The sequence below is a fragment of the Pseudoliparis swirei genome, chromosome 3 (assembly GCF_029220125.1).
Source record: "Pseudoliparis swirei isolate HS2019 ecotype Mariana Trench chromosome 3, NWPU_hadal_v1, whole genome shotgun sequence".
NCBI lineage: Eukaryota > Metazoa > Chordata > Actinopteri > Perciformes > Liparidae > Pseudoliparis > Pseudoliparis swirei.
Window position 1 is genome coordinate 6,201,954 of NC_079390.1, and position 23,372 is coordinate 6,225,325.

The following is a 23,372-nucleotide window of genomic DNA, read 5'->3' on the forward strand; positions in this document are numbered from 1 at the left end:
CAGTTTGCCTACCGTGCAAACAGGTCGGTGGATGACGCAATAAATATGGGACTGCACCATTTACTGCAACACCTCGACTCCCCAGGGACATATGCAAGGGTTCTGTTTGTGGACTTCAGCTCTGCATTCAACACGATCATCCCGGAGGTTCTACAACCCAAACTCTCCCAGCTCGCCGTGCCAGCCGCCACCAGCCGGTCGATCACAAACTTCCTGACAGACAGGACGCAGCAGGTGAGGCTGGGAAAATCCACATCCAGCACCCGGTCCATAAGCACTGGCGCCCCCAGGATGTGTGCTCTCTCCACTGCTCTTCTCCTCTACACCAACGACTGCAACTCAGAGGACCCGTCTGTTAAGCTCTTGAAGTTCGCAGACGACACAACGGTCATCGGCCTCATCAGGAACGGTGACGAGTCTGCGACAGACGGGAGGTTGAACGGCTGGTCCTCTGGTGTGGACAGAACCACCTGGAGCTGAACAAGCTCAAGACTGTGGAGATGACAGTGGACTTCAGGAGGAGCCCCCCAACACTATCCCGCTCACCATACAAAATAGCACTGTTCCTGCGGTGGAGACCTTCAAGTTTCTGGGATCCACAATCTCCCGGGACCTGAAGTGGGCCTCCAACATTAACACCATCCGCAAAAAGGCCCAGCAGAGGCTGTACTTTCTGCGCCAGCTCAGGAAGTTCAACCTGCCTCAGGAGCTGCCGATCCTTTTTTACTCCGCCATCATCCAGTCTGTCCTCTGCTCTTCCATCACTGTGTGGTTTGGATCGGCCACCAAACAGGACAGAGTCAGACTACAGCGGATCGTCAGGTCTGCAGAAAGAACCATTGGTTCCAGCCTCCCCTCCATTCTGGACTTGTACACCGCCAGAGTCAGGAAGCGGGCAGGAAAGATCACTGCAGACCCTTCACACCCTGGTCACAAGCTGTTCCAACTCCTGCCCTCTGGTAGGCGCTACAGAGCACTGTACGCCAAAACCACCAGACACAGAAATAGCTTCTTTCCACTGGCCGTCACCCTGATGAACAATTAATCAGACTCTTCCATCTGCACTATCTGCACTTTTTGACTACTGTCTTTAATGTCTTTTTTATATTTATCCCACTTATTGTATATTGTGTGTGTGTATAAGTACGGAAGAGCAAAGTGAAACCGGAGTCAAATTCCATGTATGTGCAAACCTACATGGCCATTAAAGCTGATTCTATTCAATTCTATTCTATTCTATAACTGTCTTGCTTTAAAATCCAACATGCATTCAAATATTATTCTTGGAATAATGTTATGTTTCCACTACAATGAAGTTCAACGACCACCTTTTTTCTTACATTTATTTCGTCAACTAAATTTCCAATCCATGAATACTCAAATTATTCATTTTAAAAGTTCAACTATTGGACAAAAGTTGTCTCAGTCCCCTACTTCACTGAGAAGTCCATTCTCAGCGTTTGTGTTCTGGAGGCTTCAAGCGTCTCGTTCGAGTCGCATATTGGACCGATCGACTGCCAACTAACGTCAAAAATCAAGCTCGTACATACACGCCCGACACAAAAACAGCCTTGCAGTGTCAAACTCGGACATGAAGTAAACAAAACATATTCTTGAGAAGAGAGGCAGACAGAAACCCCCAAAATATCTTCTTCACCGCTACACTGAACAATACACTTGCAGTAAAATACGGACTTTTCCCAATAAGTCCTGCTTTTAAAAAGCCTTTTAGCTCTCAAATTTATTTCTATTAGCAATGTAGAAAACATTTAGGGTTGTGACCTTCTCATTATAGCCAGTGCTAATTATTGATGCATAATGTGCATCCCTTTAATTCTATTTTGCATTACAAATCTGTAGTAGCCTAATAATACTACTACTAATATGCTCAATTACATGTAGTGATATTTAAAGGGGACACTGCATTGCCAACTATATCCAGTGAGTATTTACATAATGTTGATTTATAATGCTTTAATGGGATGACTGTATTGGTCCAGTTTCGTACACCTGTTAGTTAAATTGATTTTAACTTTAATTGAGCATAAAGGGGTGGAGGATTATGTATTATGTTGAAACATATTCAAAGTGTAGGACCCCTGTGGAGTCACTTTTCATATGTATGCTTTGCAAATTGGATTTCCGTCTTCCACAACAACTGTGGTCATTTTGTGGATATCCAAACGCTGCCACACTGAAGATTTAAGGAGTGTCTGACATGTTGTGGTACGACTCAAAACAAAACAAACCGCCACACAAACACGTGTTGCAGAGAGAGACACACACACACACATGTGTTGCAGACAGAGAGACACACACACACACGTGTTGCAGACAGAGACACACACATGTTGAAAACAAGCATCTACAAATGTTGAAACCTAAATTAGATTTATTGAGGGATTCAAATTCAATACTGGAATCAAATGTGTTCCAAACTTACTACTGATCCATACAAAGAGTCACGTACCTCAAGCAGATAGAAGTATCTGTTGAACTGGGCACTTTTAGTGTCCTCCAGTCCTTTGAGCTGCCTTGTGATGAACATAAAAATGTCCTGGACATGAAAAAAAAAACAGACGTGAAAATGCAATACACACACACACACATATAAGCTTTACATATAAGTATATACATTGAAGAAATGTTCAGCCAACTTCCCAAAATAATACAAAGCAATTTGTCAGTTGATATTAACTGAATACTCCAGAGACAATGCAATGAGTTACGCAATTAAAACAGAGAGTAACCCTGGTGGAGCACAGTGACGTACATATGCAGTATTTGATTGTATTCGCCTGATCACAACCTTCATCGCCGTACCTTGAGTTTATCTGGGGAGGTGTAGGGCGCCTCTGGGGCGTAAATCCTGAATATGTCTGCCAGACAGCAAGCCACCAGCAGACGCACGTCCTTGTCTGGGTGCTTGAGGAAGAAGTCTGAGGCCAGGTGCAGGGCCAGGTTCAGGTACAGCTCCTTCTCTTCCTCAGAGTCCTGGTCCATGTCCATGAAGGTCTTTACAACCATCTGGAACATGGGGGGGGTCGTTAGTGACAGAGTCGACTCAATAGCTTGGTGAGTTTTAAACCAACACAAGTGTGCAGACTATACAAGACATTGAGGTTTAAAGTCCCTCTGTAGCAATTACTAAAATAAGTGAAATCTAACTTTTGTTAAATCTTTCTATAAAGTTTACCAAGAGAAAACATTTAAATATATTAACAAATCTTAAACATTACTACCAATTACTTGTATGAACACGTAAAAGATCTTGTATGTTGTCAAAATAATTACACCATCAGAGGCAAATTCATAATTTGTGATATTGGGCTGTAAAATAAACTGAATTGAATCATTCCTCAAGTGATACGACGACCAGAGTAAACAGAGGAGATGCCGCCGCAGCAGACACTGACCTTGAGCCGGCGGACCATTTCCTCTTTGGAGATCTTGTCAGAGATCTCCTTGACCCCCGGAGGGTAGGTCACCTTCCCATCTGTGACTCGAGCTTTAGAGTGAGCCATTCTCTTTCGCTCTTCACTGCCTGAGGAAAGAGAAAGCACCGGTTGAAGATGAACCGGACGACAGGGACAGAGTGACCACACATCTAAAAACTTGAATTGCTGAACCAAAAAGACAAGAAAGAAAAAAGGTGCACATTGTTAACCATTTGGGACCCGGGGCAAATCCCTCTAACACGTCAAAAGCCTGGAAAGAAAGCTGCAGAGGAGACTTCTGAAACAGTCAGTAAGGTATTCAGGTTTGCTGAATCGGGGATGAAATTGATGCATTCAGGGAGCGAGCCAACGTTCCACTGCAAGCTGCTGCGACCATTATGCTCCCCATTTCATGACCAGATTACACCCGATTCATGTTTAGGACATTCACATGATGCACAACGGGCTTTGAGTTTCAATTTAGTCCAGCGCAGATTTGCCACGCTGCACTTTACACTGACTTTTGGGAACGCTACCGAACCGACCGGTTTCACCGTGCCACCACTATTTGTCGATTTAAGTTATTAAAAAATGCGGACATGTGTCCATGGGTTAAGACTTCATTTCACTTCCTATATCTCAACTATGTCAGACAAATTAAAGCCTGGCTCATAGTTCATGAATCTACAAAAGTCTGCATGGTGAATTAACAGGCAATGATAAAAAAACACCCAACTAGAACGGGCACTCGGTAGAGCGCATACCTTCGCATATCACAAGATTGGGCATTGAAGTATGAACATTTTGGCATTAGTTGCATGCCAACTGGATAGAAATTGACCACGCTATGGTAAAAACAAGATGTTGACCTTTTCTTGACCCGATCGATCCCAAAATCTAATCAAATGGTCCCCGGATAATAACCAATCATCCCACCAAATTTCATGCGACTCGGTTTAATACTTTTTGACTTATGCGAGGAACACGCATACAAATAAATAAATAAATAAATACACGGCGATCAAAACATTACCTTCCGCATTTTCAATGTGAAGGTAATAAATAGGCTACTTCAATAAAAGGATGCAACCAATAACAATTATGTTCTAGATTAACCGATTGTTTTGAATCGGTCATTTAAACTACAAAAAATAAATAAAAGAGTAAACTGAATACTTTGGGATTTTGTTCTGTTGGTCAGATAAAACAAGCAGGTTGGTTTTGGAAACTGATGAGCGGTTTAACATTTTATAAACTAAAGTATTATTGCATTATATTTCATCATCCTTGACCACATCATACAACGCCAACACAACCTCCACATCAGTAGCGATTTCACATTGATTTGTAACCAATGCACTTCAGCCAACGGGGAAGACTTTGCATTTGTCGTGTTACACGATAAATAACTGTAACGCGTGTGTATTTGTCTTTTGGACTGTTTGTTGCACAGCACATTTGAAACGGTCACCAGTATTTTTACATTTTATAAGCAATTTTCTTTTTAGCAAAACATGACATTTCAGATTAATAATGCATTTTATTTGTAACACACTTAATTCAAAAATAATCCCAGAGTGCCACAAAGCCAGTAGACAGTTAAAAACAAACTATAATAAAAAGAAAAGAAAATAGCTGACTGTGATTTAACACAGATCAAAAACACCTTCCTGAATAAAAAGTGGTTTAGTCCAGTTGTGTTGCCCTGATGTAGTCAGGGAGACGGCTCATGATCAATAAGGAAAATAACTAGTTGCAGCCTTACACTGCTCTCCTTGAAGTTTATATTATCCTATCATAACACTGTATACTAAGTATGTCAATAAAATCGCTGTGTTTATCCAATCACGTCCAAGCCGGTTTCTACCATTTCAAATAATCAACAACAAACACTCCTCCACGCCCAGCAGCCGTGTTCAATTTCAATCAATAACAAACCAAAAGCGTAGATCGGACCTGGATTATAACTTCAGTATAATGCGGTTAAAGAGCAATTGTTCAAATTTCATAGAGATTAAAAAAAAAAAAACGTGAAACACAAGTCTGACATATCCTGCATGGCAAGTCAGGACGAAGGAAAAGACAGATACTGGGCCGCCTGGTCCAGAGTCCTTTCCCAGTCCTATCTGCTTTTACTGGTTGAGTATCAGTCGACTGCATTTGCGCTGCAGCCCAGGCTTCTGGTATGTGCTACGTTGTCTTTGTGCGCTCCAACATCTCATTCCACAACACCTCTCCCAGGGGACTCAGCGAAACAATAGCATACTACCTTTAACAACAATCAAAAACACTGCATATATAAACCGTTACTAAAAGCTTTACATTATTTGACAGATGGCTTTTCTTCCGTTAGGGTTCTTCCACATTTTGACCAATGGATTTCCATGACTTTAAAACAAATTTCCATGACCAAACTGAAATCTCGGTATAAACATAAAAAATATAGAACATTGTGCGTATTGAGAGCGTACGCCGGCTTATATTTTGAGTGTCTTTCTTTAAAAAAACATATTAATTATTTCAAACTCGGCATAAATGAACATGTGATTATAACACATTTCCATGACTTTTATGATTTACGTTTTTTTCCATGACTTTTCCAGGCCTGGAAATGACCATTTTAAAATTCCATGACTTTTCCAGGTTTTCCATGACCGTACGAACCCTGTAGGAGCGTTTGCTACTTCTCACAAAGTATGCCGCTTTCTCCACTGAAGGAGATTTGATTATTGTGAAGCTGGGTGAGTGTTTGACACGAGTGCTCGGTTTGATTTACTATTTGACGGCTGCACTTGAGCTTTTATGAAACAGACGCACACAGAAATGCAAGCAGGGCCAAAACAAAAAAGCACACACTGGACACTGGCAGGCTGCCAAATTGCTTGATTGTGACCTTCTTTTCCACCCACAGCTGCTGCCAACTTTGAGTACATCTCTCTCTCTCTTAGTCTACCACACATACACACACAGAGCTCTGGCAGCCAATTAGAGTGGAGTATCTCTCGACCTGGGTACCATCCAGCAGAAAATATTTCACTTTGAATAAAAAAGCAACAGTAGATAATCACACACACACACACAACACTAAAGCACTTGAACATGGGCTACTGTCAACTCAATAGTGGTGTATCAAAGTAAAACACATGTATTCCCCCACTTAGGGTTTACTTTTGGTCAGCTGCTCATGCTCTCGCCACTTTAACCCCCCCGAAGACAGCTGCCAGCAGAAATATGAATACTCAAATCAGCTCTTCTAGACTAATCTGAACCTGGACACAGGCGTCCTTTGTTTGAACCCTGTGGGTGATTACAGGGAAGAGAGTGACTGTCGGCAAACAGAAGTAGGAGGACTGGACACCAGCTGGTGGTACGGGTGAACTCAGCAACCTCCACATCGGACACTCAAAGCAAAGGAAAGCACTACGAAAGAGACGTCTCCTGAACAGAGCACGTCTCTGCCAAATCGGAACCAGTGAAGGCCGCCACCCAGAAACAACACAGCAGAGAACGAGGGTTTGAAAGTAGTCCAATGATTCTGAGAATGCGACGGGTCTGGAGTAAACCTTTAAATATGCCATACGACATGCCATGTAGAAACAGACACTACAGTGGCGGATGACACGTCTCATGTTATGCGGTGGTGCCGACATGTTTCTTCCTCGGTATCATTCAACACAAGGAAAGCATCTCGGAAAAACACACCGGCGACTTCGAAATGTGGCTTTGCGGCCCAAACATAATTGTGTTACGTTTTGATTTTCGTTGGAAAATAAAGTTGACGGGCTGCAGCCAGCATCAGGTCTAAAAAAGGGGACCCAACAAACCAGAAATGCTACAACGTGATTTCTGATGAAACGCTAGCCTGTGGGCTTTTGTGAATAGACATTTGAAAACTATAATTAGCAAGAATAAATGTACAAGCCAAAACACAGTAATTGTATTTGGTAATGCAAGCCCAAATCAATACACGGCATTTACCATATTGGCTTTATATGAAAGTGATCTTGAACAGTACTGATTTTAAGTGTTATAGGGTACCCAATACAAGTTTCTAATTAAAAAAAATCCTGTTACATTACAATCAGATAGTTCACAGACTTCTTAACCTGTGATTCGTTGAACAATTTGAGGTGTTGATGGGTAAATGATTTAACAATCAGTGGCTGGTGCTCTCAACTAATCCACTGCAGCACTCTGGAAGGGACTGTCTGAAGTTTAGTCCCCTCAGTTTCATGAAAAACATGCAGTGTCCAATTTCATAATTCTTCATCATGTCTTGTTGGCTTCTAATGCTTCCTTCGCCAAACAATCAATTCAGAGTCCAATATTCCTCCGATATCTGGTAAATACATACATTATGGCGCCGACTAACCACAAAATAAACAATTAACGATGCAAGACGACATCTGCAGTAAATGAAAGTGCCTCGTACAAACAGTTAGCTTGTGAAAATTAGCCTCTCCGGCTAACTCTGGCTCGCTTAGTTTTACTGTTGATTGGTGTGCATTGTCCCTGCAAAAACTACCAAATAAAATATAACAAGGAGTCACAAGAAAGATAATTTAGCAAACATAAAAACGACCTGCTTACTGTTACTTTTATAAGTCAACGTCAGTTAGCATATAAGAATTTAGAAGAAACATGCAATGAATAGAGGTGTTTGTTGTTACAACAGCAAGTCAAGGCCAGGGACGATGGTAAAGCCAGCGACTATGGTAAAGCAATAGGGACTATAGTAAAGCAAGGGATTATGGTGGACTATAGTAAAGCAAGGGATTATGGTGGACTATAGTAAAGACAGAAGACTATCGTAAAGCTATGGTGGACTACAGTAAAGCAAGGGCTAATGGTAGACTATGGTAAAGACAGAAGACTATGGAAAAGCCAGTAGACTGTGGTAAAGCTATAGTGAACTATAGTAAAGCAAGAGATCAAGGTGGAATATGGTAAATCCAGAATACTGTGGTAAAGACAGGGATTGTAGTAAAGACAGACTGCCATGTCGCCGTTATGTTGACCGTGGCTAATCTCGTGAGCTGCCTCGAGCTAACGTTAGCCGTTATCTCGCTGGCGACAACACCGACTAGCGTAACAGAGCTAACGTTAGCAGCAACCTCAGTGACAAGAGGGCGGACATGTAGTAACAAAACATCTCGTTACACCGTGATAAACACACAGAACCCGGTCAAACAGCCGCGTAAAGTCGTTGTTGGCTCGAGCCGCTGGGGGCATTTACGCTAGCAAAACCAGCTAAAATGTCACTAGCTAACCGTTATGCGCCGCAGGACCGGGGCAGCGGCGCTGTGGAGCGGACGCTGCTGCCGAGAACACAGGCGAGCGAGGCGGGCTGCGCTCCGCCTGGGAGCCGCTGGAGACCCGGCTACTCTTGCCGATTCATCCCGGGCCGCCCCTCAATGTCCGCGACAGCGCTTGGAAAATATTCCTACCTTGCAATCAAAAACATTGAGCTTGTGAGTGCATCGTATTACCTGTTACGGTGAATTGTGATCAATCGCGTCCTCCTCTGCAGCTCTCTTCCCCCTCCTAGCTCCAAAATGGCGCCAATATGTGTGGATTCTGTGCCGGTGGGTACAAACGATGAGCGAGTGTGCCACGCCACCTACAGGTCGAGTGTTTGTCGGTCTTCAAGTGGTGCCCGTATTATCCTTGACGAACCTAGAATAATCCTTCTTTATTAATTAATTTATTTTAGAAAAAAATGACGATCCATCACAAGTATCTTGCACTACTGTTTCACAGCTACTGTATATAGCCATTCCGCCTTGTATATACTTTCTTAAGTCACTTTCTTAAACTTCCTAGGCCGTTGCACTGTTTTGCACTGCACTGTTTTGTTTTTGTTTTGTATTGTATTGTGTTGTAATGTATATTTTGTGTAAGCACACTGAGAGTCACTTTACCAAGCCAAATTCCTTGTTTGTGCAAACTTACTTGGCCAATAAAATATGATTCTGATTCTGAAGTATTACTTAGCGGATAGTTAGATAAAGTGTAACGTCATTAGAACGATTTTCTGAAATGTATATATGTTTTAATATCTGATCTTTCTGATCAGTGCTGACATTGAATCATTATAGTTTGATATACAATTTGAGTTACTTTGTGTTGTGTACAATGAAGTTCAATCTGGCTGAAAAATAAGGAACATTAATTCGCTCTAAAATAAAACCAGCCTTTCCGACAGCAATTGAACGTAGCACCAGGCTGTGTTTTAAAATAGCTTTTCTTTTTTAAACGGGAATTATCTCATAAATCAAACACGGTCACAATAATGCTATCATTTGGGTCATATTCATGTTTCTTCCGAGTAAACTTTATTGACGACCAATTTTAGCATCTCCATAATGCTATTCATATCACAAAGTATCCATGTCAACTAAAGAGCATTTTAACAAGTCAATGCGTCTATTCGTGCAGCCTTTTCTCAGATAGTGTTAGTCTGTCATTATCCCTCTTTCCTTTTACTGCTAACCTATTTATTACTATGCCACGTTTCCATGTAGGAACATCTGTTCCTCTTGTGTGCATTTACTTTGATTTACACTTGTCATTGATAATTATCATGCAACATCCACATTTTAAGCCATTACACCCACCAGTCTTGCTATACTGGTTTACAGCAGATATCTTTCTATGGGTCTTTGTACAATATGAACTCAAGGGGGAGCTCCAATATAACGTTTTAGATTTTCACCACTCAAATCCAAAACAATATGCTGCAGGTCAAAATGAGAGATACATTCATAGTTAACCAAAGAGTAATCCGTGTGAAAGAATAGTTTGAAAACATACTGTCGAATTAATTTGAGGTAACCACGAAGCATTAGTGGGCACATTGGCAATGCATCTTTGCTGTTAAATACAAATTTAACTAAATAACAGTGCATTTGCACTTAAATAACACAGACCAACAAGTGAACATATGAGAAGAATTATTTGAAATAAATCCACATGAAATGACAAAATATAATTGGATCTTAACATTTAAAGCATCACATTAATCTACAGGTTGTCAGTAGCAGTTTATGGTTGATCCATTTTTACCAATATAGGCATATACCATTTTTTTAAACCAGCTGTATATTTTTCTCCATGGCGACTCATTTGGCGGACGCGCAGCCCCGTTCCCAATTAACCAATTAGTAGACTATACTGCAAGAAGGCCACTGTTTAAATCCCAGCTGGAATGACTTCGACTGGTTTCATGGCCCCAGCATGGAGGGGTTCCTGTCTACGTTTCCACCGTACAGCGTCTGCGCGGTCCCGGCTCAGGACAGCGGCTGGGGGAAGCGAGAGGGCCGCTTCATGATCCCCATGCCGGGCCTCAACTACCTGGAGCTCTGCAAGGCCATCCTGGCCCAGGTGCACCCCGGTGCACCGCCTCCTCCGCTCCAGAAGGCGAACACCCGGGAGTGCGGCGTGCAAGTGAACGCCAAGGTGGATAAAATCGTGCAGTGCTCGCTGGGTCCCAAAACGCTGTTCTGCGTGGAGGGCGACCACACCGGGGCCTCGAGGAGCCCCGAGCTCGGCACGCCGGACGGGAAGGCGCTCCACAACACGCCGCTCGGCCAGCTGCGCTTCCGGAGGCCCGTTTCCATCTACTCGCCGGTGTTCGACCGCCGGCTCTTCTCGAAGCAACTGGATGACGAAGGAAGCGAAGGAGACTCTGGAGGGAAAGCCGCGGGCGACGAGGCGGCGCACAGCGGCGAGGACCCGGTGGACCCGGTGCGGGACTTCAAGACTACTTTCCCCAGGTCGTTGAAGGGGTCCAACTTTCAGGTGAGTTTATCTGACGGGAGGGGGAAACAAGCTGTGGAGTTTCTTGCTCACATTTCCATTTTGATAAGCAAAACTAATGTTCAGCTCTGAATAGAGACCGTGAACAATTTTATTTTTTATTTTTTGGGAGTTTTTCCTGATCTGATGTGAGGTTCTGCGACGGGGAGGTCGTATGTGTACATATTGTAAATCCCTCTCAGGCATATTCGTAATTTGTGATTTTGGGCTAAACAAAATAAACTGAACTGAATTGAATTTAACATTAAGATTTAAGTTCAAGTCTTCCCCAAACGGTCTACAGGTTTACAGTCATTTTACACATGGGCCAAGAAATGATGTGTGGTATTGTTATACAATATATTATCTCAAATGTTAGAGAGACATATAGAAGCATATAACATAACTGAAATAATTAAGCTCTTAAATTAATATTTGACACAGGACCCACTATCAGGCAATATACTATACCGACTCGCCTTCATGAACTGTGTTGGTTCATTCTGTGCTTTAGAAAATATAGATGGCACAAGGTAACGCTTCTTTTTTTTATAGCCCCTATCAATTGTTTTTGTATTTATTTATTTTAGTTCCTGGAGCAGAGGTATGGCTTTTTCCACTGCAAAAAGTGCAACATCCGGTGGGAGAGTGCTTATGTGTGGTGTATCTCTGGAACCAGTAAGGTAAGTGGCTTGTTCTTCACTATAATTGTTGGTTTAGCATGCACACTTTCATGTATTTCAATTTATTTTGTGGTCAGGTTTACTACAAGCAGCTCTGCCGGAAGTGTCAGGTGGGGTTCAACCCCTACAGAGTGGAGTCCATCCTCTGCAAGGTACATGTACTTTGATGTGAATCAAGCCTCAAGTTTTTTTTCTCTTCAGTTTCTTAAAACTAGAGCATCAGGATTCCGACTGCTCGCTTCCTCCGGTCCCTAACGGTCTCGTCCCCTCTCGTCTCAGGGCTGCTCTCAAACGTGCTGCAGCTGTGAGAAGAAGCAGAGGCACATCAACATGAAGAGGCCTCACCGCCAGGACCTCTGCTGCCGCTGCAAGGGCATGAGGCTGTCTTGTGACGCCACCTACAGCTTCAAATACATCGTCTGAACTGCCTGGCATGCTCGCGCTGGTCTGGGATCGCCCGTTTCTCAGCGGACATCCTGAACGTGCCATGATCGGAAGTTTCCTCCGCTTACGGACTGAAGAGATTAATATATGTTCCTGCCGGCGAGTTGAGTGAATCTGTCTTTGTTGTTAATCCGAAGCAACTTCTCAAAAAGGGTTCTCTTGTTTCCCCTTCATCTACCCCTGGAGCGTAACTAGAATATGAAAACTATTTTTGTAAAAAAAGAATATCAATTTATGAAATAAAAGAAATTGCATGTCAAAAGTTGAGACATTCTTCTAAATTGAATTTGCACTTTCATTTAAAACCTTTTATAACTTGACACAATCTTTTTATAGCTTTAAAAGATCAGTTCGGTTTGAGACTTTATGCATAAACAAAATGAAAATACTGAGTGAGCCCAAAGATTGTGTTCAGTACTTGAAAAGGATGTTATGTGTGCTTTATAAGTGAAATGCAGATGTAAATTAAGTGTCTTTTATACGGAGCATCAACTCAAAGGCTGTGAAAGTGATCGTAAGGTGAACAAAAAAACCACGACAGTTTTGATCTGAAAAGCTTTAAAAATGTGCAATTTCTTGTTTGGCATGCACACTCTCCCACACAGGAAAAAGAAAAGAAAAAATAAACATACCCGCGTGAGCTTAGAGCTCCCTTTTGTACCTCATACAAACATATCTTTCAGATAAAATATGATTTGTTATTAATAAATATGTCAAACACTCCATACAGTACACAGAAGAGTCATGCATGGCAGTTTGATTTGAGAGAACATCAATATATAAAAACCGAAGTCAAATGAATTGATTTATAGCAGATCAGATATAAATAGGAACAACAAATATTTGTACAGCAAATGGAGGGATGGGGGGGGGGGGGGGCTGACGACAGGAAGTGTTTGACTTCGGTATATCAGCACGGTTTGGTTTTGAATGGTTGCTGAATGTCAGCATTTCCCTTAACTACGAACCACACACAAACATGTTACGATGGTTGTGTGCCCATAACTATTAATAGTATACAGAGTATTTATTGTGTACATGCACCGTCCTCCCAGCATGTGAACACAAGGTCAACAGGGTGGGACAGTGAGAACTACACAGCGCGTACACTCGCTAACGATGCTACAACTTGCCACAGGAGTGCACAGATAACGGCATAATTACAACAGTAGTCGGGAGACGAGCCGGTTCACTGGTGCAGAATATAAACGGAGCGGGGGGGCGGCGTGAGGAGGAAACACTTGAATATTACGCCTCCGCTCTTAGTCGATCGGTCTGGAGAGGTCAGACTTTCGGGGGAGCAAAAGGTGACGAGTACAGTGAAAATCATTCATCTGGTTCATGCATTGCACAAGGTCTCGAAACAGTAGACACGTTATTCCAGCTTTGGGCTTCTCCTCCTCCTCCAGTGAAAGTGACAGCCTTTTTCTCTCACATTGACAAAAAAAAAAAAACGGAACCACAAGCTTCTTTCTGTAACATCTTTTAAAAAAACTAATAGCAAAATTCCATTTAGTGCAATAGCGAAAACTTTACCGGCGGTGTTACGTCGTGTCGTCGGTAGTTTCCTCACCGTCTCTGGCAATACTAACAGCAAACTGCGCCCCAAATTGATGGAGGCAGTCAATTAAGTTCAATCAGTCCCGTCAAGTTCTTCCGGGAATCGAGTTAGAACTCGAAGTGAAAAGCCTTCACAGGTCCTCAGGGGCAGAGTAGATTTAGTGCCGTATGACGACCGCAAAGCAGGACTCGGACGAGGAGCACGGCAATCTTACAACATGTAGCGATGGGATGGAGTCACACCAGGTCGTCTTCATCAGCAGGCAGCAATCCGTAGCGTCCAGTCGGTTCATCGATCCCTTTATGTCCGGGACACGATTCAATGTTTCGTAAAGTGTAAAATCTAAAAGTATCTCTGGGATTTCATCTTCTTCCTTTTCAGATATACAGATCTGAGGGTTAGTCGAGGATAGTTGGTTTCATTCAGGATTCATACAAGTCTTAAGCTCTTTAGGTCCTCTGGTATGGTGAGTTTACGTCTTAGGTCTGGACGTCCGACGGTTCGGCATTCAGGAGCCCCCCCTCCTTTCAATAGGGGCGGGGCGGCGTGCCCCACCTTCCCGAGGTAGCGGGATAAGGGCATAGCGGCTCCGCCGAGGGAGCAGCAGCGACCCCACGCCGCACGGGGCGGGGAGGAGGACGAGGGATGGGAAGAAGAGATGAAGACGCGGCGGGGCCACGGGTTAACACCGCGTCATGGCCGGGGGGGCGTACACTCGGGGGTGGACTCGAGTGTTTGTATGGGGAGCGGGGGAAACGGGGGAGATGTGAACCCCGAGGGGCACCGGGAGACGTGTGTGTGTGTCAGCGTGTGAGCGAAGAGGCGACGGTCGCGAGCGCGCCGGATGCACGGGGCGATGTGAGGCGTCTGTGTGACAGCGGTGAACCGTTGGACGCGTGTCCTCTGAAAGAAGGGGAATAAAGGTCGGTGTTCTTATCGAGACGACTGCTCCTCGGCTCTCGCGTGTGCGGCATTGGAACGTTTGGTTGGCCCGGGGGGTCGGCGCGGCTGTGCGGCGAGAACAAGTCTGAGGGTTCGGGGGAAATCAAATAAGGCGGCATCAGAGTGGACGGCGGGCGAGGAGAGCAGAGAAATGTTTGGGTGGTGATCTAAATATGGTTCTGGGGTTGGGTGGGACGGCAGGCAGGTATCCGTCTGTTGCCGGGCAGCAGGTAGACGGGGGGAGGCAGGGGCCAGGTGTGTGGGTGACGGGCGGAGAGGAGAAGGGACGTGGTTTTGGACGCGTCGTCGTTTGCTGCGGGGACGGGGGAGGAGGGGGCGGGGGGCTCCTGAGCTCCTGTCAGAGGCTGGTCCCGGAGGCGCTGGAGTCGGGGAGGTAGGTCGTGACGACCCGGTAGCCCTGGGCGCGGCGGATCATGTCGCGGATCTCCCCGTTGAGCTCCAGCAGCTTGGAGCAGATCAGGCTGAGGTCCTGGCGGGAGCCGACCAGGGCGATGGTGCCCGTCTGGCCCAGCGTCTGGTGGCGGAAGTAGACGTTGAGCAGCGTGTGGACCTCGCTCTCCGAGCTGCCGCCGAACACGCCGCTGGGCCACAGCCTCCTGCGAACGAGACACGGAAGAAGGTGCGATGAGACGGATTCAAGAGAGAGCAGAGTGCGTGTGACGAAAATACGATATGTTGTGTGTGCACATATGACAGCGTCAGGGAGAGCAAAAAAGAGGTGGTGAGGTCATGGGTCATTGATGTATGTTGGGCATGTTTTGCTTTGATTTTGACTTTAAACCAAATTTCCATGACCAAAGACTTCGTGAAATCTCTGTGTATACATGAACATATTTAGTATTTAAACTAACAATGAGAATTCCAAAGCATACAGTATACCTTAAATGACACACATGAATGAGAGACAATAGTTTGATTAAAATAAAAAAAGATGTATATACATGTTACTGTTAAAGCTACTGCTGCCAACCATAACGATACTGTTGCTATGGCCACCAAACTTTTCAGTTAAGGTGCGTTCACCCGCAGACAGAGCGGATGCCTGCTTATATTTTGAGTGACTTTCTTTTAAAAACATATCAATTATTTCAAACTCCTAATAAATGAACAAGTGAATATAACAATTTAACACATTTCCATAACTTTTCCAAAACTTTTGGGATTTTATTTTTTTAAGGACTTTTCCAGGCCTGGAAATAACTATTTGAAAATTCCATGACTTTTCCAGGTTTTTCATGACCGTAGAAACCCTGTTCAAAAGCACTGGGTTCAAGACAGTTGTCAGTATATTTCTGACGTTTCAGGATATTACATACAAGCACAAACTACTGGTTGTTGATGGCAACTGTCATCGAAGAGTTTTGAGAGAATTGCCGCTCACCTGCACTCCTGGATGTAGCGCACAGCTTTGGTGAACTCGTGGTTCTGAAGGCACTCCAGTATGGCCAGCACGGCCGCCTCTGAGGTGGTGAAGCTGGGCACGACCATGGCTGCCACCAGGGTGGCGTGAGATCGCGTGTGGGCCAAGTGTTTGTGTTCCAGGTCGCTGGCTACCGCCGCCTCGGCCACCTGCAGGCTGGTCTTCAGATCAGTGAGCTCTCGAGACATGTTCAGAAGCTGGAAACAGATGGGGGTTGAGAGGGTCACAGGAGCTTGTAGTACCATATTGCCCCACTAGAGAGCTGCACTCACTAAATGAGGGGCTACTTGTGGTCCCTAGAGTCTTAAAAAGGTAGGATGGGAGCCAGAGCCTTTAGTTATCAAGCTCCTCTTTTATGGAACCAGCTTCCACCTTCAGTCCGGGTGGCAGACACAGTCACCTCATGTAAGAGTAGACTTAAGACTTTCCTCTTTGACAGAGCTTATAGTTCGGGCTGAATCAGGTTCACCTGGTCCAGCCCTTAGAGATGCTGCTATAGGCTTATAGGCTGCTCTGAGATGTTTTAGGATACCACCTATCTCCTCTTCTCTCTCTCCTTATTGATGAATTTACATCTCTTCATCACACATTACTAACTCTGCTTCCTCCCCGAGGTACATGTATGTTTACGTTTGAGTGGATACATAGAGTGTCTCGTCTAATGTTGAAAGTCTGTGTGTTTTAGAGCTCTTTGAGCCTTTGTGTGAGAGGCTTCGGGAAATCCGACCAGGATTCTGCTGTAAAGATGCTGTTTTGTTTCGCATTATTCATTTCTTGTTGGCGTCTGTTTTGAGGAATAGCTGCATGGGGTTAATTGTGTTTTTGTTTTATTTACAGCCGGTGAGCCTCTGCCTTGGTGGTTTTCTCTTTTCTTTGTCGACACCCTGAACAGTGTATAGACTATAAATGACGTCTTTGTGAGCTCACCTCAGGCACAGAGCTGACGGCATGAACTTGACCAATGAGCGAGCAGTAGGACTGGAACAGGAGGAGAAGCTGGAAGTGCAGCTTGTAGAGCCTCTGACAAAGCTCCAGTTGCTAGAAGACGTTAAAGAAGAAAGCGGCTCAGTTTCATCAGTAGCAGAGAACATGACACAGACACAATGACGCAGCATATACGCATGCATGCAAAGTAATACAAACACAACAGGACTAGCAGATTGTCTCGGGCAAAGTATATGAAGCAGTTTATCAAGAGGCAGTGAAGTGAAGAAACTTACTGCAAGAGACTCCATTTGCTAGACAGCGGGAGAGCATGTTAGGGCGTCAGAGTGAGGCGAGAGGAAGACAAAGCATCAATCAAACAACATGCACAGCGAAGTATAAAACATCACTCTTCAGATAGCGAACAAGAAGTAGTCAACAATGTATAAAACCCATCAGCTTTACATTTCATTTAGTGCTTGGTGACTGGGGCAAAAAAAGAGAAGAAACTAGATAAAACACACACTGCAAACATGCAAAGAGAGCAGACATCTCAGTGTGACAGAGATCATTAGAATGACAGAGCACAGATGCTGAGGTTACTCATGTGTTGAGCTTGTTTGGCTTGAAATCCCTAAATAACTAGTACCCAAGTGGCCTGTACCTTCTCCTCTGAGTCTCCAGGCTGGCAGGTAACCACACTGCTGTCACCGGGGCACCTGGGAAATGTGTCCTTACAGTTCCTCAGCCACTGAAATAAAAAAAGTGTGTATATATATATATATATATATATATGGTGGGGGTAATTAGGAGATAATATTTTGTTAGTTCATTTCACATTTTATATGAAAAATAAATAAATATATATATATATATATATATCATTTTTTGGAATTATTGTTTTCTTCATAAATAACATGTAGATGTTAGGTTACCGATACAGCAATTAATAAATAATAATATATACACTACCGTTCAAAAGTTTGGGGTCACTTAGAAATGTCTTTATTTTTCAAAGAAAAGCACTGTTTTTTCAATAAAGATAACATTAATCAAAAATACACACTATACATTGTTAATGTGGTAAATGACTATTCTAGGTGGAAACGTCTGGTTTCTAATGAAATATCTCCAGAGGTGTATAGAGGCCCATTTCCATCAACTATCACTCCAGTGTTCTAATGGTACATTGTGTTTGCTAATCACCTTAGAAGACTAATATCTGATTAGAAAACCCTTGTGCAATTATGTTAGCACAGCTGAAAACAGTTATGCTGGTGATATAAGCTATACAACTGGCCTTCTTTTGAGCTTGAAGTTTGAAGAACAAAATTAATACTTCAAATATTAATCATTATTTCTAACCTTGTCAATGTCTTGACTATATTTTCTATTCAATTTTCAATTCATTTGATAAATAAAAGTGAGTTTTCATGGAAGACACAAAATTGTCTGGATGACCCCAAACTTTTGAACGGTAGTGTATATATATCTATCATTTTTTTGAATTATCTTTTTCTTCATAAATAACATGTAGAAGTTAGGTTACTGAGACAGCAGAGTCCTCTCTGGTGTTGTAGGTGTCCAGGTACTCCTGCAGCTCCAGTGCACTGAACTTCATTTTTTCAAGAAGCCCATATGATATGATCTGGAAAAGACCAATACATCAGTTCAGTGCTTTTGACTTGCACGACACATTCAACACAAATCACATTTCCCCCAGTTTACAGAGCACTCTTTGCAATATTCACCGTGTCAGCATCAATGTAGATCGTGGGACAATCCGAGCATATGGTTAGCATCTGTGACGACCTTTGGAACTTTGATCCAATGCCCCTTAAGCCCTCTCCGAGGTAAGTGGCAACATCAGTGGTCAGGAGGCAGAATTTCCCCTGGATGTTCTGGGAAAGAAAGAACGTTTGATAAATTGTTGAAGAGCTCCACATACATGCAGGTAAATTCAACTGGATATGAGTTTGCTTGCCAAGTTACATAGTTACCAACATGGACAAAAATAAGCATGAATTACTCATTCCAACTATTCCTTTTACCGAAAAGAGAGATGAGAAGACTTGAAAAGTGTGGACGGCACAGGATCCGTCCGAGTCGGTGACAAGCTGGTTGATGTGATAACGCCACGCCTCCTCAGCATCGTCACACACTGTGGGTTGGAAGGCTGCCAAGATGGCGGAGAAAAATGGAGAGGGGGGAGGAGGAAAACCGAGGTCTTCCAAGTCATCTACATCATCACGTAAGCTGTCGCCATGGAAATGGGAAAAGATATGGGGGTAGAAAGAAAAAAGGTTTGATACCTTCCCCCTAAAAAAGGTTTTCTATCAAAATCAAGTGCCCAGTTACATCACGGATGGATTTATAGGAGTTGGATAAAGCAGTTGTTCAATTTGTATGAAGCTTTTTTTGAAAAGATAGCCTAATGTACGGGTTACAGGGGGCATCACAAGGGCCAGGATTTACAGACATCATCTAATAGGAATTAATTAAGAGGAATAATTTAATAGAGAAAATACCTGCACAATCAGGACAATAAATGCCAAACACAAACTGCTGCAACAAAGAAATAAAAAAAGTAAAAGAATGAATCTAGAAGGGATATAAATAACATCTACATGAGACATGCTGTTGATCTGCGTACAACCTAATGTGACCTCATATGACTTACACAAGGTTTAAAGTCTATTTTAATGACGCCTCTTCATTATTTTAACTGGGTGGGGGTTGCATATATGAAAAAATGGAAATTCGATGTCTGAGAAAAGTATTTACATCGCACTTCATTGTGAATGACAGCATGTCATAAATGACCTAATCTGTCCCAATGCTATTGGCTCAAGCACTCAGTACAAATCAGTGCTTAGACTGCAGCTTAACCGAGGTTTAGTCCCAATGTCAGTCAATCTGCCAGTTGATAAAAAGTTCCAGTGAAACAATATTCCATATTGTTTCCTGTTCTTTCACTCCTGTCTCTCACATTCACCTGGGCAGACAGTGGGGGTCTAGAAAGTCCAGCGGTGGTTGGCAGTAGTCTGCGCTGAGGCTGAGGTGATCCATAGGTTGCCCCGGCAACTCCAGGGTGAGACTCTCACCGCAGTCTGAGCCGTGAGGGAGCTCGTTGGCGCCCAGCGACAGCTCGTCATCCTGGGCCTGAGTGTCTTCATCCTCCCCACACACCCTCCCCTGAGGAGACAAGCGGATTATATTTGTTTCCAGGGCATAACAACTGCATCTGTATTAATACACAAGTGTGTTTATATATATATATACATATATATATATTATATGTTTATGTATTCTAGTCCTCACATGTAGGCTCCCGTCAAAATCATGGAGTGCTCCCTGTCCCGGTGTGGAAGCATTGAAGGATAGTGGGTCGGCAGATGCGTCGTAAGACGTGGATAGAGAATCCGTGTGATTGGTTTCCTCCGATGGAGAAGGGTTCGTCTGAAACAGGAAGGAAAACAAGAGAGATCTATAAGTTTGATTGACTTATTCTGTCAATAACAGTTTTTCAGGCTTCAGTGGATGTGAATGTAGCATTAATCCAACAGTTAAAGCTACGCACGAGCTGAGAGTGGGAGAGGCTCTGGCTAGTCGAAGACTCCTCTTCCTCTGAGGACTCGTCTGAATCGTGGGGGTCCTCGTGACCCAGACTGGGGGTGCTGCCCGAGTGCTGGCTCTCCTCCAACAGGTCACCCAGCTCTGTGCTGTCCAGAGAGCGCCGACGCACGCCCCAATTAAAGTTATCGACAGTCTCTCCCTGGATAAAACACACACATTGGAAGACAAGGGCAGAGGTGACGGTAGCAGTGAATTTGACTGTTGTGTAAACATGAAAAGTTGCTGCCAAAGGCGTCCGATGACAAGCAAAAGCTGCTAAATGTTATTCATGGCATGAAGATATGCTGGAAAGGCTGTGTGCATTCAATATAGCCACAATATAATGTATCTCCATTATGACAAATAGTAATAAGGTCAGAAATGTCGTTATACAATAAAGCTGTGAGAGCAAGATGAAGCACATCATTATCCTTTTGTTTTTTGTTCAGTGGGAAACAAAGAAGCCGGCAACACCACAGCGCTGATTAAAGCTAATGTAAGTGCTCAGTGTGAGAGACCTTACCTGGAGCTCCTAAACAGCGAGGGGAAGAGAGTGAGAGAGAGAGAGAGAGAGAGAGGGTTAGACATAGAGAGAGACAAGGAGGAGGGACAGAGGAATACATTTCAAATGTATTGTTGTTAAAGAAAGACAGATGGATAAAATGAACCACGCATCAAAAGGTAAAAAAGGAAGAGACAGACTATACTTTACGCTCTACAGTTAAAATCAAGAGACATATGTTCAACACTAACAGGGACTCAAAGTGTGTCTGTAAAATACAGAAACATATAAATCTCACCTCTCCGTCCTCCAGCTCCACATCCAGGAAGTCAAAGTCTCGGAAGACCCTGAACTGCTGCTCGCTGGCGGTGTCGTCGAGCGTGTCCTCTCTGGTTCCACCCTCCTCCGAAGACACGCCGCTCTCCCGTATCTCCATCATGTCCAGGTCGCCACACGATGAGAAGATCACCTGACAAGAAGGAACAAAAAAGGTATTACCAACTGGTGACGTTCACACAAAAACAACAACATCCTTCGAAAATAAATGAATATATCTTTCCAGATGTGTATTTATTTTATAAGGAAGAAGGAAAAAAGGATCGAGTAAAAAAAAGAAAAAAGAATACAAACAAAATAGTAATCTGCCCTTTTGTAGATGTTTGTACACTGTAAACAAGTCAACAGTACAGGCTGTGTAAACAAGACGTGGGAGGCGGCTTACAGATGGGTTCTTGGTGAGTCCAAATTCTTGTCCACAAAGAGACAATACATTCACCAGCTTCTCTCTGGTTCTTTTCTGAATGAAAGAGACAGACAGAAATCAATAAAAGACTAATTCCAAGAGGGAATAGACGTCATCTCACTACCTCAGATGCTTAAAAATCAATAAATCAGTTGAGTCCAGTTTCTATGAATTTAGCATCTACAGTACATCTATACAAAATGTCTAGCATGATTTTTATTGTACAATTAAAAAGGTTAGGCGAGCATAGGCAGAGAAAGAAAAGCAAATAAGGTGACCAATATATCATTGGATATACAGTAAAAAGTAGTGGCAATTATATTGGCTGTTAACTAGTGTAGGATGCCACATCCAAACAAACAGTTAAGAGTCAAACAAAGAAATGCACGTCACCCGTGACGGATCTGAACGTGTTGATGCGGTGATGCCTCAATGGAGGCGTCTAACTCTACCTGAGAGGACTGCGGGCGCCTCCAGTTGACGGGCACCAGGATGGTGTTGGAGTTGGATCCAGAGGAGGTGGAGGAGGTACTCCGTGTCACGGCCATGGCTCTGGCCTTCCCCTCTCTACCCCCTGAACCCTGAAGCTCGTCGAACCGACGGCCAATCACTGGAGTCTGTCAAGAAGAACAGCGAAGAGGACCCGTCGGAAAAAATGCTCGAGTGGTTTGAATTTCACAAACATATATGACACCTAGTCGGCTTTTTCTTCCTTTCGACATTTGTGTAGTTTCTTCACCTCGGAGATGTCAAAGGTGAAGTCCAGTGTTTTGCCAGGCAGAGCCTTGGCTGAGCCGTCCCACACCCGGCTGACCTCCAGGTTGGACAGGTCCCCCTGCGAGTGGCCGTACACCGGGTGAACCAGGCTGGCCGAACGTGATACCACCAGCTTCAAGATGTTCAATGCGTCCTTCCAGTGCACCGTCTATGGAATCACAAACCCAGCATCGAGTATACAAGAGAGTACATCACAATAAAACACAGATCAGGAGTGGACAAATGGATTTGCACAGTCTGGAGTTACCTGGACAAACTTCTCGATGGTCTTGGTGACATCGCCGTTGAACTGTTTCACATGGACAGCGGTCAGGTCCATGTGGCTGAGCAGGCAGTAGATGATCTGGAGGAGAGACTGTTGCATACTGGGAAGGCCCTTATCCAGCAGCTGAGAGATGAAGAGAGACATTCAGAGAGTGACAAAAGAATGCTGCCACTAAATAAATCGTGCGTAAGACAACAGGTATGTCAACATAAGGGCAATGCAAAAGTTCGGTCTTTTAGCTA

At 43.7% G+C, this 23,372-nt stretch overlaps 3 protein-coding genes across 3 annotated transcripts in view; 1 reads left to right on the forward strand and 2 right to left on the reverse strand.

Moving 5' to 3' along the window:
• LOC130210378 (sister chromatid cohesion protein PDS5 homolog B-like) overlaps positions 1–8,953 on the reverse strand; it is a 34,219-nt gene extending 25,266 nt beyond the window's left edge. The window contains 4 exon segments of the mRNA XM_056440607.1: positions 2,471–2,557; positions 2,824–3,027; positions 3,417–3,544; positions 8,927–8,953. Coding sequence (XP_056296582.1) covers positions 2,471–2,557; positions 2,824–3,027; positions 3,417–3,524 — 399 coding nt within the window. The 5' untranslated portion in view covers positions 3,525–3,544; positions 8,927–8,953.
• Positions 8,954–10,576: 1,623 nt separating this feature from the next.
• Positions 10,577–12,499, forward strand: zar1l (zygote arrest 1-like). The gene is made up of 4 exons (XM_056444596.1): positions 10,577–11,237; positions 11,825–11,917; positions 11,995–12,069; positions 12,197–12,499. The coding sequence occupies exons 1-4, from the start codon at positions 10,674–10,676 to the stop codon at positions 12,338–12,340; spliced, it is 876 nt and encodes a 291-aa protein (XP_056300571.1). The 5' UTR covers positions 10,577–10,673; the 3' UTR covers positions 12,341–12,499.
• Positions 12,500–13,153: 654 nt separating this feature from the next.
• fryb (furry homolog b (Drosophila)) overlaps positions 13,154–23,372 on the reverse strand; it is a 58,017-nt gene continuing 47,798 nt past the window's right edge. Inside the window, exons 51-67 of the mRNA XM_056444610.1 lie at positions 23,113–23,253; positions 22,828–23,013; positions 22,541–22,705; positions 22,068–22,142; positions 21,645–21,815; positions 21,368–21,376; positions 20,810–21,004; positions 20,551–20,688; positions 20,225–20,424; positions 19,281–19,485; positions 18,981–19,130; positions 18,779–18,877; positions 17,894–17,980; positions 17,526–17,543; positions 17,233–17,343; positions 16,267–16,502; positions 13,154–15,481 (exon numbers count right to left, since the gene is read on the reverse strand). Of these exons, the coding sequence (XP_056300585.1) occupies positions 15,223–15,481; positions 16,267–16,502; positions 17,233–17,343; positions 17,526–17,543; positions 17,894–17,980; positions 18,779–18,877; positions 18,981–19,130; positions 19,281–19,485; positions 20,225–20,424; positions 20,551–20,688; positions 20,810–21,004; positions 21,368–21,376; positions 21,645–21,815; positions 22,068–22,142; positions 22,541–22,705; positions 22,828–23,013; positions 23,113–23,253 (2,445 nt within the window). The 3' untranslated portion in view covers positions 13,154–15,222. The remainder of the gene's footprint in view (positions 15,482–16,266; positions 16,503–17,232; positions 17,344–17,525; positions 17,544–17,893; positions 17,981–18,778; positions 18,878–18,980; positions 19,131–19,280; positions 19,486–20,224; positions 20,425–20,550; positions 20,689–20,809; positions 21,005–21,367; positions 21,377–21,644; positions 21,816–22,067; positions 22,143–22,540; positions 22,706–22,827; positions 23,014–23,112; positions 23,254–23,372) is intronic.